Source organism: Hyperolius riggenbachi, chromosome 6 (assembly GCF_040937935.1).
Source record: "Hyperolius riggenbachi isolate aHypRig1 chromosome 6, aHypRig1.pri, whole genome shotgun sequence".
Taxonomy (NCBI): domain Eukaryota; kingdom Metazoa; phylum Chordata; class Amphibia; order Anura; family Hyperoliidae; genus Hyperolius; species Hyperolius riggenbachi.
The window spans coordinates 171,683,798-171,698,542 of NC_090651.1; the positions used below are offsets into that span (position 1 = coordinate 171,683,798).

General features: G+C 42.6%; 1 protein-coding gene across 3 annotated transcripts in view; it reads right to left on the reverse strand.

Annotated features, from left to right (window-relative positions):
- MRTFA (myocardin related transcription factor A) overlaps positions 1–14,745 on the reverse strand; it is a 251,763-nt gene that overhangs the window by 83,239 nt on the left and 153,779 nt on the right. For all 3 annotated transcript variants that reach the window (XM_068240222.1, XM_068240224.1, XM_068240221.1), the window contains exon 10: positions 9,253–9,402. In XM_068240222.1, the coding sequence (XP_068096323.1) occupies positions 9,253–9,402 (150 nt within the window). The remainder of the gene's footprint in view (positions 1–9,252; positions 9,403–14,745) is intronic.

Here is a 14,745-nt window from a genome sequence, read left to right on the forward strand (position 1 = left end):
AAGAAAAGTGTTTTTAAAACAAAAAAGTCAACCTTCAAAAAATTATGTTCAGTTATGCACTCAATACTTGGCCGGGAATCCTTTTGCAGAAATGACTGCTTCAATGCGGCGTGGCATGGAGGCAATCAGCCTGTGGCACTGCTCAGGTGTTATGGAGGCCCAGGATGCTTCAATAGCAGCCTTAAGCTCATTCAGAGTGTTGGGTCTTGCGTCTCTCAACTTTCTCTTCAAAATATCCCACAGATTCTCTATGGGGTTCAGGTCAGGAGAGTTGGCAGGCCAATTGAGCACAGTAATACCATGGTCAGTAAACCATTTACCAGTGGTTTTGGCACTGTGAGCAGGTGCTAGGTCGTGCTGAAAAATGAAATCTTCATCTCCATAAAGCTTTTCAGCAGATGGAAGCATGAACCCACTTTTGAACCAGAAACAGCGGCAGAAGCGCCTGACCTGGGCTACAGAGAAGCAGCACTGGACTGTTGCTCAGTGGTCCAAAGTACTTTTTTCGGATGAAAGCAACTTTTACATGTCATTCGGAAATCAAGGTGCCAGAGTCTGGAGGAAGACTGGGTAGAGGAAAATGCCAAAATGCCTGAAGTCCAGTGTCAAGTACCCATAGTCAGTGATGGTCTGGGGTGCCATGTCAGCTGCTGGTGTTGGTCCACTGTGTTTTATCAAGGGCAGGGTCAATGCAGCTAGCTATCAGGAGATTTTGGAGCACTTGCTTCCATCTGCTGAAAAGCTTTATGGAAAAAGCCTTCTCCATGTCTAATGCTGGACATACATGGCAGCTTCTTCCTTATCAATCGAGCTGCTGATGGCTCGATTGATAATATCCGACGTGTCCGATCACCGCGGCGGATAGATTCTGCGCTTGATCCCCGAGTGGACAATAGAAAAAAACGAGCAACAGATAAGCGCCCGCGGGGACGAGCGGGAATCGATCCACGCACCCGCACGGAGACGCGTCGGCATCGAGCCAGCGGCTCGATTCCGGTGCATAAACGCACCATGTATGCCCAGCATACGGCTAAGATGGCAGTGGGAATTTTGCAGGAGTGGACAAAATGAAGAATTTTTCTTTTCGGACATTATCAGAAGCTTGCTGGGTGGGAATAAATCCAACTGGTCCTTATGGACAAAGTAGGGCAGGTTACGGTTCAATTTATTGACCAGGAGGGAGGTGAGCAATTTATAATCCAAGTTTAGCAGGGAAACTAAATGATAGTTTTTAGTCAAGGGGGGATCTCTGCCAGGCTTTGCGATTAGAGTAATCAGTTTTTCTAACAAGCATACGCTCTACCGTAGGCCACTTCCCCTTTGTCCAAAGGCCAAGTTGCACTCCTACTAGATATCCTAAAAACACACTGCCTCTAGGTATGTTTATTGTATACTACCCCACCTCGTTTTCCCTCTATTCTTTTACATTGTACGCTCGCAAGGGCAAGGCTCTCTCCCCCTTTTGTGTCTTGGAATTCACTATACATTTTATTCATCATGTTACTTTTTGTCACTGTAATTACCAATTATATATTTATTATCGATTCTGTATTTTGTTACCATTTCTGTATTTTGTATATTGGCATATACCATTTGTCAGTATTATTATGTATCCCATGTTTGTTTCTTACGTTGTACAGCACCACAGAAAATGTTTAATGCTTTATAAATCAATAATAATAATAACAACCAATAAAAATCATCCCATTCTCCCTTCAGTCCCTAGGGGCTTTTGTTGAGGCACAATTAATAATGAATTTGAACCCATTTTATTTTTAATGCAATCAAAATACTGAAAAGTAATTTTTGTGGCTCATTACTAAAACTGTAAAGACATAAATTCACATCCTTTTTTATTTTTTATTGTTCCTACTACAAGAGCTAACACAAAGAAGGACCCCCTAACACAAAGAAGGACCCCCCCACCCTAGAGAGTATTACCGAGATGGTCTATCACCCCAGAGAGCTAACACAAAGAAGGACTACCCAATTACCTAAGGGTAGCCTCAAATTTTCACAGATAAGGAGATGGCTAATGGACAGAAAGCAAAGAGTTGTGGTCAATGGATAATATTCAAAATGGATAACTGATAGCAGTGGGTTTTCACAGGTGCCATTACTGGGTCCAGTGCTCTTCAATTTATTTATTAATCTTTCCAACGAGACTGTAGTACATTCACGTCATTTCTGCAACAAGTTGAGACAGGACGCGATTGTTAGTCTGCAGCTTTTGAGAAGCACAGCATGCGTGCTGGGCTGAAAATGACTGCAGCACAGTGATCAAAACCAAACTATGGTCTAACAGGACAACCTCCTGGTCAACCAAAGAGGTTGATTGCACATGTTCAGCATCATATCCAGATTTCTTCTTTTGCAATTACTTGTATGAGATTTGGTAGCATTGCTGCAGAGGTTGAAGATGTGGGGTCAGCTTGTCAGTGCTCAGACCATACACCCTACACTGCATCAAATTGGTCTGCATGGTTTTTGTCCCAGAAGCAAGTGTCTTCTACAGATGATGCACAAGAAAACCTGCAAACAATTAGCTAAAGGCAAGCAGACTAAGGGCATGGAATACTGGAACCATGTCCTGTAGTCTGATGAGCCCAAGATAAACTTATTTGGTTCACATGATGTCAAGCGTGTGTCGTGACAACAACCTGAGCAACAAAGACAAGTGTGGCTTGCCTACAGTGAGGCAGGGAACACACTTTACAGTTTTCGTACGCGTTTTCTGCACAGAAAAACTGAGAACTCATGTTAATCAATGTGCTAGTTCACAATTACTGTGTTGTTCGCACGCAGAAAAAAAAACTGACATTCTGCATGATGACTGCACATTTTGGCAGTTTTCTCTATCAATTACATCAGCTGCTGTGAAAAAACGCGCGCGTTTTCCTGCATGGAAGCACACTTGGTGTGCAGAAAAGTATGCAGAAAACCGCGCGCGGTAAACTGAAAGTCAAGTGTGTTCCCTGCCTCAGGCATGGTAGTGGGAGTGTCTTGGTTTGGGACTGCATGAGTGCTGCTGGCACTGTGGAGATGCAGTTTATTGAGGGAACCATGAATGCCAAAATGTACTGTGACATACTGAAGCAGAGCATGATCCCCCTCCCTTCGGAAACTAGGCTGCAGGGCAATATTCCAAAATTATAACAACGCCAAACACGCCTCCAAGACCATTGCCTTGCTAAAGAAACTCAGGGTAAAGGTGCTGAACTGCCAAGCAGGTCTCAAGACCTAAACCCTACTGAGCATCTGTGGGGCATCCTAAAACCGAAGGTGGAAGATCGAAAAGTTTCTATCATCCACCAGCTTCGTTATGAAGGAGTGGAAGAGGGTGTGAAGCTCTAGTGAACTCCATGCCCAAGAGAGTTAAGGCAGTGCTGGAAAATAATTGACACTGGGCACAATTTTGACATTCTTCACTTAGGGTTGTACTCACATTTGTTGCCAGTTGTTTAGACATTAATGGCTGCATGCTGAGATATTTTGACGGGACAGTAAGTTTACACTGTTTTTACAAGCTATATACTGACTACTCTACATTGTATCAACGTGTCATATATTCAGAGTTGTACCATGAAAAGATATACAGTGGCTTGCAAAAGTATTTGGCCCCCTTGAAGTTTTCCACATTTTGTCATATTACTGCCACAAACATGAATCAATTTTATTGGAATTCTACATGAAAGACCAATACAAAGTGGTGTACACGTGAGAAGTGGAACGAAAATCATACATGATTCCAAACATTTTTTTACAAATAAATAACTGCAAAGTGGGGTGTGCATAATTATTCAGCCCCCTTTGGTCTGAGTGCAGTCAGTTGCCCATAGACATTGCCTGATGAGTGGTAATGACTAAACAGAGTGCACCTGTGTGTAATCTAATGTCAGTAAAGAATACAGCTGCTCTGTAACAGCCTCAGAGGTTGTCTAAGAGAATATTGGGAGCAACAACACCATGAAGTGCAAAGAACATACCAGACAGGTCAGGGATAAAGTTATTGAGAAATTTAAAGCAGGTTTAGGCTACAAAATGATTTCCAAAGCCTTGAACATCCCACGGAGCACTGTTCAAGCGATCATTCAGAAATGGAAGGCGTATGGCACAACTGTAAACCTACCAAGACAAGGCCGTCCACCTAAACTCACAGGCCGAACAAGGAGAGCGCTGATCAGAAATGCAGCCAAGAGGCCCATGGTGACTCTGGATGAGCTGCAGAGATCTACAGCTCAGGTGGGGGAATCTGTCCATAGGTCTTGCACTGCACAAAGTTGGCCTTTATGGAAGAGTGGCAAGAAGAAATCCATTTTTAACAGAAAAGCATAAGAAGTCCCATTTGCAGTTTGCCACAAGCCAAGTGGGGGACACAGCAAACATGTGGAAGAAGGTGTTTCGGTCCGATGAGACCAAAATTGAACTTTTTAGCCAAAATGCAAAACATTATGGGTAGCGGAAAACTAATACTGCACATCACTCTGAACACACCATCCCCACTGTCAAATATGGTGGTGGCAGCATCATGCTCTGGGGGTGCTTATCTTCAGCAGGGAGAGGGAAGCTGTTCAGAGTTGATGGGAAGATGGATGGAGCCAAATACAGGGCAATCTTGGAAGAAAACCACTTGGAGTCTGCAAAAGACTTGAGCCTGGGGTAGAGGTTCACCTTCCAGCAGGACAACAACCCTAAACATAAAGCCAGGGCAACAATGGAATGGTTTAAAACAAAACATATCTATGTGTTAGAATGGCCCAGTCAAAGTCCAGATCTAAATCCAATTGAGAATCTGTGGCAAGATCTGAAAACTGCTGTTCTCAAACGCTGTCCATCTAATCTGACTGAGCTGGAGCTGTTTTGCAAAGAAGAATAGGCAAGGATTTCAGTCTCTAGATGTGCAAAGCTGGTAGAGACATACCCTAAAAGACTGGCAGCTGTAATTGCAGCAGAAGGTGGTTCTACAAAGTAATGACTCAGGGGGCTGAATAATTACGCACACCCCACTTCGCAGTTATTTTTTTTTTTTTAAATGTTTGGAATCATGCATGATTTTCGTTCCACCTCTCACGTGTACACCACTTTGTATTGGTCTTTCACGTGGAATTCCAATATAATTGATTCATGTTTGTGGCAGTAATATGACAAAAATGTGGAAAACTTCAAGGGGGCAGAATACTTTTGCAAACCACTGTATGTACCTATGATCCCCAACAAAGTGTTTTTACAGTATTGGATTACAGACAACCAAATCAAGCCCTTTCTACATTGTATTAAGGCCCACAAGATATTGCCAACATCACAGTTTGTTACCTACAGTGAAAAACAAAAGTTGCTTTCTTAAAACAGAAAGTATTTGCGATAATTCAGGTTGGAGTGAGCTTGAGAGGTTTACCAGTGCATCACTGCTGAATATATGCAAATTAACCATCGTCGTCCTTAGAAGCTAAACACACCTCCAGATCCGCTGGAATACAATGATGTGTCAGCTTGTAATTAGTACAGAGCCATAATAATACAACATGCATACAGACTGTTTCGGATTGGTTGATCCTCATCAGTGCATGGCATAGATTAATTTGGCTTTATGGAGTAGGACTTGAAACACCCAGAGGTACAGACTACCAGCTTCTAAGGACGACAATGATTAATTTGCATATATTCAGCAGTGATGCACTGGGAGAAATCTCAAGCTCACTCAAACCGAAATTATCACAAATACTTTCTGTTTTAACCAGTTCACCCCCAAGGGTTTTTACTCTAACGGACCAGAGCAATTTTCACTTGTCAGTGCTCCTCCCTTTTATTCCCTAATAACTTTATTACTACTTATCACAAGAAAATGATCTATACCTCGTTTTTTTCACCACCAATTAGGCTTTCTGTGGGTAGTACATTTTGCTAAGAATTTTTTTATTCTAAATGCATTTTAATGAGAAAAAAAACAAAAAAATAGAAAAAAAATCATTATTTCTCAGTTTTCAGCCATTATAGTTTTAAAATTAAACATTCTCCTGTGGATAAAACAAACACATTGTATTTGCCCAGTTGTCCCGATTATTAAACCATTTAAACTATGTCCCTATCACAATGTATGGCGACAGTATATTATTTTGAAATATAGGTGTTATTTTTCTGTTCTGTTTTTTTTTGTTCTGGCCATAATTACAAGCCCCAATGTAATAAATTAAAATTAATTTTCCCCCATAAAATATAGATTTAAAAAAGCTGAGTCCCTAAGGCAAGTATTTATTTATTTATTTTAAACTGATTTTTTTTTTACAAGTGTTTTCTTTTGGAGGGGGAGTGTTGGAAGTGGAATTTTATTAATTTTATTACTCATGTGTATGTACTTGTATATGTATGTATTTTGTACGTGTCATATACTTTTTGGCCACAAGATGGCGCTAGTGAACACTCGTTCTAGTAAGTGTTCACTTTTTTTTTTTTTTTTTTTTTTTTTTTACACACTTTATTTAATTGTTACATTTCCTGTTTTTGTGAATGGACGTAGCCGCTGTTCGCGGTCACGTCCATTCACTCCAGGCACTGCGATTGGGTAGAGGACCGTTTGGTCCTCTTCCCCAATCCCTCAGCACGGGATCCTGACGGAAACGGCGGCCGTAGCGGCGCGCACACGGCGGTAGCAGCGGCGGGAACGCGCGACTTATTAATACGTCATGTTGCCGTTAATAGGGTAAAGCATGACGTATTAATGTGTTAGGATGCCACTAAATGGTTAAGAAAGCAAACTTTTGTTTTCAATGCATTTTAGTAAGGGGGCTTTTTGGACTATTATAGCCCCTTACACACTCCAATGAGTTCTGGTTTACCTACAGTGCTGCCCATAATTATTCATACCCCTGGAAAATTTTGACTTAGTAATTTTTTGACGGGAAATGACATAGGTGTCTCTCTACATAAAACATTTCTCAGCTTTTATTTACATTTGAGCAGATTTACATGTGTCCAGTCCAAAATTATTCATACCCTTTACAAACTGTCACAGTCTGTGGGAAAATCCCACAGTTCTACACCATTCCAAATAGTCCAAGCTGTTCTAAAGCATCCTAATTATCCTGAATAATTGGGAAAAGCTGTTTTAATCAACTCAACAGGTGAAAAACAGCAGCTCTCTGCAGTTAGTTTGTGGACAGTCATGGCTAAAGGCTCATACACACATCAGACCATAGTCTTTGGAAAATGAAAGATCACAGACCAATTTTACCCCCTTCCATGTAGTATGAGAGCCATACCTACACAGTCTATTCTATGGAGCTGAACTCCCCATCAGTTACAAATCTTTGCAAGATGCTGCACACAAAGATGCTGTAGACGTTCAAAAGATCAGTATCTGCAAAAGATCTGTTCCTGCAAAAGGTCCGTTCCTGCAAAATGCATTCATAGTCTATGATATCTGCACAGTGTTCTCCCCAGGCTCTTTTAGCCGGGTGCTCCACCCGGCTAGTTTTGGTGAGCACCCGGCTGTCATCAGCTCACCTCCTCCTCTGCTGTAAGCAGAGTTGTGCAGAGAAGCACCAGCCCTGCATTCTTTTGACTCGTCCCACCCGGCTACTTTTTTTATGCCACCCAGCTACCTTTTCTTGCCACCCGGCTGGAAAAAAATTCTGGGGAGAACACTGCTGCAGATCATCATACACACCTTGTTTAACAGACATTCATCTGCAGATCAGATCCACCAGGATGGATTTTCAGATCTGCAGATGATTGTCTGATGTGCAGATGAATGTCAGTTAAACAAGGTGTGTATGATGATCTGCAGATCTCATAGACTATGAATGCAATTTGCAGGAACGGATCTTTGGCAAGAACAGATCTTTTGCAGATACTGATCTTTTGTGTCTGTACAGCATCTGTGTGTGCAGCATCTTGCAAAGATTTTTTTCTGATAGGGAGTTCAGCTCCATAGAAAAGACTGTGAAGGTATGGCTCTCATACTACATGGAAGGGGGTAAAATTGGTCTGTGATCTTTCATTTTCAAAAGACTATGGTCTGATGTGCGTATGTGGCCTTAGACAAAGGAGCTCAGTGAGGACCTGTGGCTGTGCATTGTGGCTGCTCACCATTTAGGAAAGGGCTACAAGGCCATTTCCAAATGTTTTACAAAGTATTATTAAAAAATACAAGATGTTATGCACTGTGGAAAATCTCAGAGGAAGTGGTTGGAAGCCAAAAGTGACACTTGTGCTGGCAAGGAGGATAGTAAGAGAGGTGAAAAAGAATCCAAGGATCACCACCAAGGCCATCCTGGTGAATCTGGGCTCTGCTTGTGGCAATGTCTCAAGGCAGACAATCCAAAGGACACTGCACACTGCTGGGTTCCACGGATGCAGACCAAGGAGGACACCACTTCTCCAGATAAGGCACATAAAAGCTCACTTGGCCTTTGCAAATGTTCATATGGACAAAGAAGATGCCTTCTGTGTTATGGTCAGATGAAATAAAAATTTAATTGTTTGGTCACAATGATGTTTCTTTCATTTGACGTAAAAAAGGAGAAGCCTTCAACTCAAATAACAACATCCCCACTGTCAAACATGGTGGCGGGAACCTAATGCTTTGGGGGTGTTTTTCAGCCAATGTACCAGGGAACCTAATCACATCAACATCAGGCAGTCTGCAGAGAAACTTAACTTTGGGCACCAGTGGACATTTCAGCATGACAATGACCCAAAACACAGCAAAAGTGGTGAAGAAATGGTTAGCAAACAATGACATTAACGGTTTGGCGTTGCCCAGCCAGAGTCCTGACATGAATTCAATTGAGAATGTGTGGGGGGAGCTAAAGATCAGGGCGATGGCAAGAAGACCCTCCAACCTGAAAGATTTGGAGCCTATTGCTTAAGATAAATGGGCATAAATACCTGTGGAGACATGCAAAAAAGCTGGTCTGCAATTATAGGAAGCGTTTGATTGCTGTAACAGCTAATAAAGGCTTTTCTATTGATTATTGAGAAGGGTATGAATACTTCTGGACTGGACACTTTTTGCGCAAATGTAGATAAAAGCTGAGAAATGTTTTTTCCCCCCACAATAATGCCTCTTGTACATTGTCTTATTATCTTTTGGGAGACACCTATGTCATTTCCCGTCAAAAAATTACTTTCTGGTTGAATATAAGTACCTTTAAGTCAAAATTTGCCAGGGGTATAACTAAATATACTAGCACTGTAGATGCTAGTTTATTTTTATCAAAGAGGGCAAAAATTATTACATACTATTAGTCTTACCTGTTTCTGGGTGAAGTTTAGTTGATTCTCTTTACCAGAGTCAGTTGGTTTCTTCTCAGCATCATTTATACTCATATAGGGTTCTGTTTGTGGTGAAATACTGAAAGATATAACTGCCCCTGTCCCCAACTGAACATGTGGGTTAGGACTCTGAAAGAAGAAGAGTAAAAAATGCTATTTGATATGCACCATTTTATTAACCACTATGTTTCACCATATTCCAGCAGAAACTGCAATGGTTATGGGGCAGAGCTTGACATTGTGGTGTGAGGATGTGAGATTTTCTTCCATCTCCACAGCACCAAAAGTACCCTGGTGATTAGAGTAGCAGTTTTTCAGTTTGTATTTGGGCTATGGCAGGAGGGAGCAAAAAAAAAAAAAAAAACCAGACAACCACCCAGCCTTCCTGGATCTCCTCATAGAACTGTGTGTTTAGGTATCTCTCACCTCCAGTGATGGTAGCCATTAGGGGAATATTAGCTCGCTGACTAACCAGTATCCAGAAGCAGAGGTATCATGTTGCAGCGCTGCAAAAGATGTCGGCGCTATATAAATACTAAATAATAGTGTTTGAAGAATGCAGGAGAGAAACTAGCTGCCCTAAACTATCTGATAAAATCAGAAATAGAAGATCTACATAACAGTGGGACGAGAAATAATATTCCCGTCTGTGGAGTCCATCAGACAGGGAGACATTGTAACTACACTACAGTCTCCTTTGGTCACCACAAGGACAATATTCTCCCTAGTCCTTTAATCTTAAGCCTTGTGATCCCTTGATTTATATTTCACGCAAATTGTGATTCACACCAATAGTGCTGTGATGGTGGGTCGCTGGTCAAAGGCTCTTCCCGAGGTCTTGAGCATTTCAGGCTGCTTATAGAGGGATTTTGTTTAATCCCCTGAGACTGGATTTTTGCTCCTCTGTACTAGTGGGCATCAAGTAATCCCTCAGTCTGGATGGTTGATTTCAGAGATTGGGTACATTTAAGAGTCGTAATCACCCAACCTCCCTTAAGGTTTTTTTTCTCTATATTAGGTAAAAAAAAAAAAAAAAAAACATCTTTCCACCAAGTTCAATTAGGAGGAGGAAAAAAAAAATAGGTACATTTGCACACTTCTATATCTTGGTCTATCCAGGTTTAGATCAACAACCCATAAAAGGCTTGGCCAATTAGCCTTTAAAGTGTACTTGAGATATAGTTAATGTGGGGGGGGGGGGGGTGTTCCCTTTAAAGGGAAGGAAAAAAATCCACCCCCATTCTAGGTGGCAGTCAGAAAAAATCCATGCGTCAACACTGCCAGGAATTACCTAGAAGTTATAGCCAAGAGATGTCCTTCAATGCAAGGAACACATTCAAGCCTCCTTTAAATGCAGTTCTATAATAAGTTATAACGACTTTCTGTGGGAAAATATTCCACATTTTAACCACTCTTGCTGAGAAGCTCCCTTTGGAAACTATGGTGGCTTTGATTTGCAAACCCATGTGGGCGGAATTATAGATGCTATAAGCTATATGGGTCATATGAGGGTGATTTTTTTAAGAATTGTGCTATGACATTTGTCTTCTTCTTTTATTGCGGAGATATTTTACAGTCTTGACTACAACACAGTTTCCCCTCCAAGATGCTCATTACCTAATGCTGGGAATACACGGGTCGATCCGGCGGCCAATTAGCCGCCGGATCAACCCCAGCCGCGTCCCCGCTCCTCCGATTACCGCTCGTCCCCGCCGGCGCTCCTTATTAGCCGCTCGATTCCCTGTCATTGTCTGCCGGCGGGGATCGAGCGGCCGGGGGTCGAGCAGTGTGATCGGACCAGCTGTATATTATCAGCTGGCCGGATCAGCTGGTCGATACACGGTACAGAAACGTACCGTGTATCCCCAGCATTAGTCCTGCATGCTGGATAATTAAAGTATCCAGGAGAGGGCAGCTGTGGTCTGCAATACATTTTATATTGCCTGGGTGCTGTGGCTAGGTAACTCACTTTCTCCCTGAATGTGCAGAATAATTAGTGTCTTAAATCAGGGTGCCTTTGGCAGTGCAGAACTGTTGTATATGTCCGTAAAGTAGAAAAAGAAAAAATACTGGGCACCTTCCGTCCATATTCGTTTATTGCAGTGCGTACAAAAGTGGGTAGCTTGTTGAAAATGTATCCATAAATCAACTCATCCGGTGGTGGTGTGATGGAGGTGGCGGGGGGTACCAGGCACCAGTTGGGGCTTGCGACGGCCGTTTCGCGTCTCACTAGACGCTTGGTCACGCTGCGCTCCAGTAACAAGAGCGAAGTGCGGTCTTCCGGAATATCCAGGGGACAGACTCCACCCCTTCCGGTTTCCGCACTTGCTATTGGTGATAGAAAGACCAAAAGGGGAATCTCCAGGGGGCGTGCGTCGACACCGCACACGAACTACATTGCCCAACAGGCACTGCTGGCGAAAGTATATGGGAGGGTCGTGTGTCACAAACCACACCTCACCTGGGTCCATAGGATGGAATGTTCTTTTGGTCCGTCCTGTGTGATGTAAAAGTATTCTCCCTCAAATATGTTTGTCTCTCCAACCTAGTTTATTAATGGATCCTTTTTGTAGTTATGACCATTAGATTACAGGTTTTGGTCATTTAGTTGGATCAAGACACTATGCCAAATAGAGTGTACCGTAACTTTAGCACTTAGTTTGACTGCAGCTGGGTCTGAATCACCCAGGAACTTTTCTCCTTTTAACAGTAGGATAGTTATGCACTTCACTTGTTTGCATTATCCTGGGGGTAATATCAGTGTGGCTGTCTCGCACCGCGCAAATATATAACATTGCAATAAAGAAAATTGAATATGCAATAATGGTTCCTGCATTTCTCCACAGGCTTAGGCCATGCGCTGTTGAAATTTGCACAGTGTGTTACTGGCATACTGGCTAAGTAGAGGGTTTGGCTGCCTAGAATGATTTACGGCCAGGTGAGGTGTGGTTTGTGACACACGACCCTCCCATATACTTTCGCCAGCAGTGCCTGTTGGGCAATGTAGTTCGTGTGCAGTGTCGACGCACGCCCCCTGGAGATTCCCCTTTGGTCTTTTTATCACCAATAGCAAATGCGTAAACACGGAAGGGGTGGAGTCTGTCCCCTGGATATTCCGGAAGTCTGCACTTCGCTCTTGTTACTGGAGCGCAGCGTGACCAAGCGTCTAGTGAGACGCGAAACGGCCGTCGCAAGCCCCAACTGGTGCCCGGTACCCCCCCCCCCCCCCCCCAACCTCCATCACACCACCACCGGATGAGTTGATTTATGGATACATTTTCAACAAGCTACCCACTTTTGTACGCACTGCAATAAACGAATATGGACGGAAGGTGCCCAGTATTTTTCCTTTTTCTACTTTACGGACATTGACTGCAGCCTTTCTTCAAACACAGCCGTGGAGCACACGTCCCAGCAGACCATTCAAGGGAGCGCCGGTGAACTGGTGAGAATAGTGTTATTTTCCCCCTGCCACTCACACTACTCCACAATAGTATAGGGAGTGCCACTCAGACCTCATCTTTCTTGATTTCCCAGCAGAACTGTTGTATATGCCAATTAGCATGGATTTGTTTATCTGTTTTTCTATTTTCTCCTTTATATCTTGGTTCTATTTCTTTTACTTGTCTCAAGATGTGTACAGTGCAGGTGGGCAGGTCCTGAGCTATTACATAATTAGATATGTCACTTAAAGTCCTAACATTTGATGTGAGGGGTCTCAATGTCCCTGAGAAAAGATCAGCTAAGAATGTTGTGCAGGGAAGGAGTCAATATAATGTTTCTTCAGGAAACACACTTCCTCCACTGCCAAGTTGTAAGAAATCTTCCCCATTCATTTCATAGTGAGCCCCAACTAAAGTCAGCGGTACAGCAATCCTGATTTCCTGGAGGAATTAAACAGAAATTTAGAAGGCCCTTCTATACTACATCTGGAGGAAACTATTGAATTTATGTCACCTTTGCGGCCACACATGAAAACAGTTTTAATTAGAAGCTGTGTATAGAAAGATCCAGTTTTTGGCACAACAGGATCTTAAAGGGATACTTAAGTGAAAATAAAAAAATGATTTTTACTCACCTGGGGCTTCCCACAGCCCCCTGCAGCTGTCCGGTGCCCTCACAGCCTCGCTCCGATCCTTCTGTCCCCGCCGGCGGCTACTTCCGGGCAAGAAGGCAATAGCAGCATAGGGGGCGATATATTATGGCTGGGAACGCGAAGAATCACTCGCGTTCCCAGCCTGTCGGCGGCTGCCGCCGAAACCGGAAGTAGCTGCCTGCGGGGACAGAAGGATCGGAGAGAGGCTGCGAAGGCACCGGACAGCTGCAAGGGGCTGAGGGAAGCCCCAGGTGAGTAAAAATCATTTCTTTAAGCATGTATAGAGACTACATATTTCCTATTTTAAGTCCCAGGGAGAGCAATTCATACGCAAGGACACATTTAACTTACATAGCGTCACAGAATCTGCACAACCTGAAAAACCATGCTATGGTGAATGAAATGGAAATTACAAATATACTAAATATGGAAACATTCTGATTGTGAGAAAATCTTTTCTCAACATAAAAATTAAGCTTATTTGAAAAACAATGTTTAAGCAAAATCTATTTTCCTGTAAAGTAAATTAATACAGTTGTAATTAGTGAATTCAGAACGTTGCATTCTACCATGGGACCACAGTTATAGTATCTAATTAATTATCTAATATAATAATAACAAACATAATACAGGGTGGGCCATTTATATAGATACACCTTAATAAAATGGGAATGGTTGGTGATATTAACTTCCTGTTTGTGGCACATTAGTATATGTGAGGGGGGAAACTTTTCAAGATGGGTGGTGACCATGGTGGCCATTTTGATGTCGGCCATTTTGAATCCAACTTTTGTTTTTTTAATAGGAAGAGGGTCATGTGACACATCAAACTTATTGGGAATTTCACAAGAAAAACAATGGTGTGCTTGGTTTTAACGTAACTTTATTCTTTCATGAGTTATTTACAAGTTTATCTTTGTTTACAGCCATTGACATGTGGCCAAAATTAACACGTGAGGAGCGGATAGAAATTGTGTTGATGTCTGGTGAACGCAGTAACCGGATCATTACAGCAGATTTCAATGCAAGACACCCTACAAGAGCACCCATCTCGCATGCTACAGTTAGCAAACTGCTTGCTACGTTTTCGTGAAACTGGTTCAGTGTTGGATTTGCCAAAATGTGGACGGATGAAATCGGTCACTAATGAAGAAACATCAGTGGCTGTCCTAGCATCATTCAGCAAGAGCCCACAGCGTAGCACTTTCCGCATGTCACTGGAGAGTGGCATTAGTCGAACATCCCTTCGCGGATATTAGCTACTCACAAATGGCACCCTTACAGACTCCAGCTACTGCAGCATCTCAACGAGGATGACCCAGATCGGCGCACTGAATTTGCAGAATGGGCAAAACAAAAATTGGAACAGGACTCTC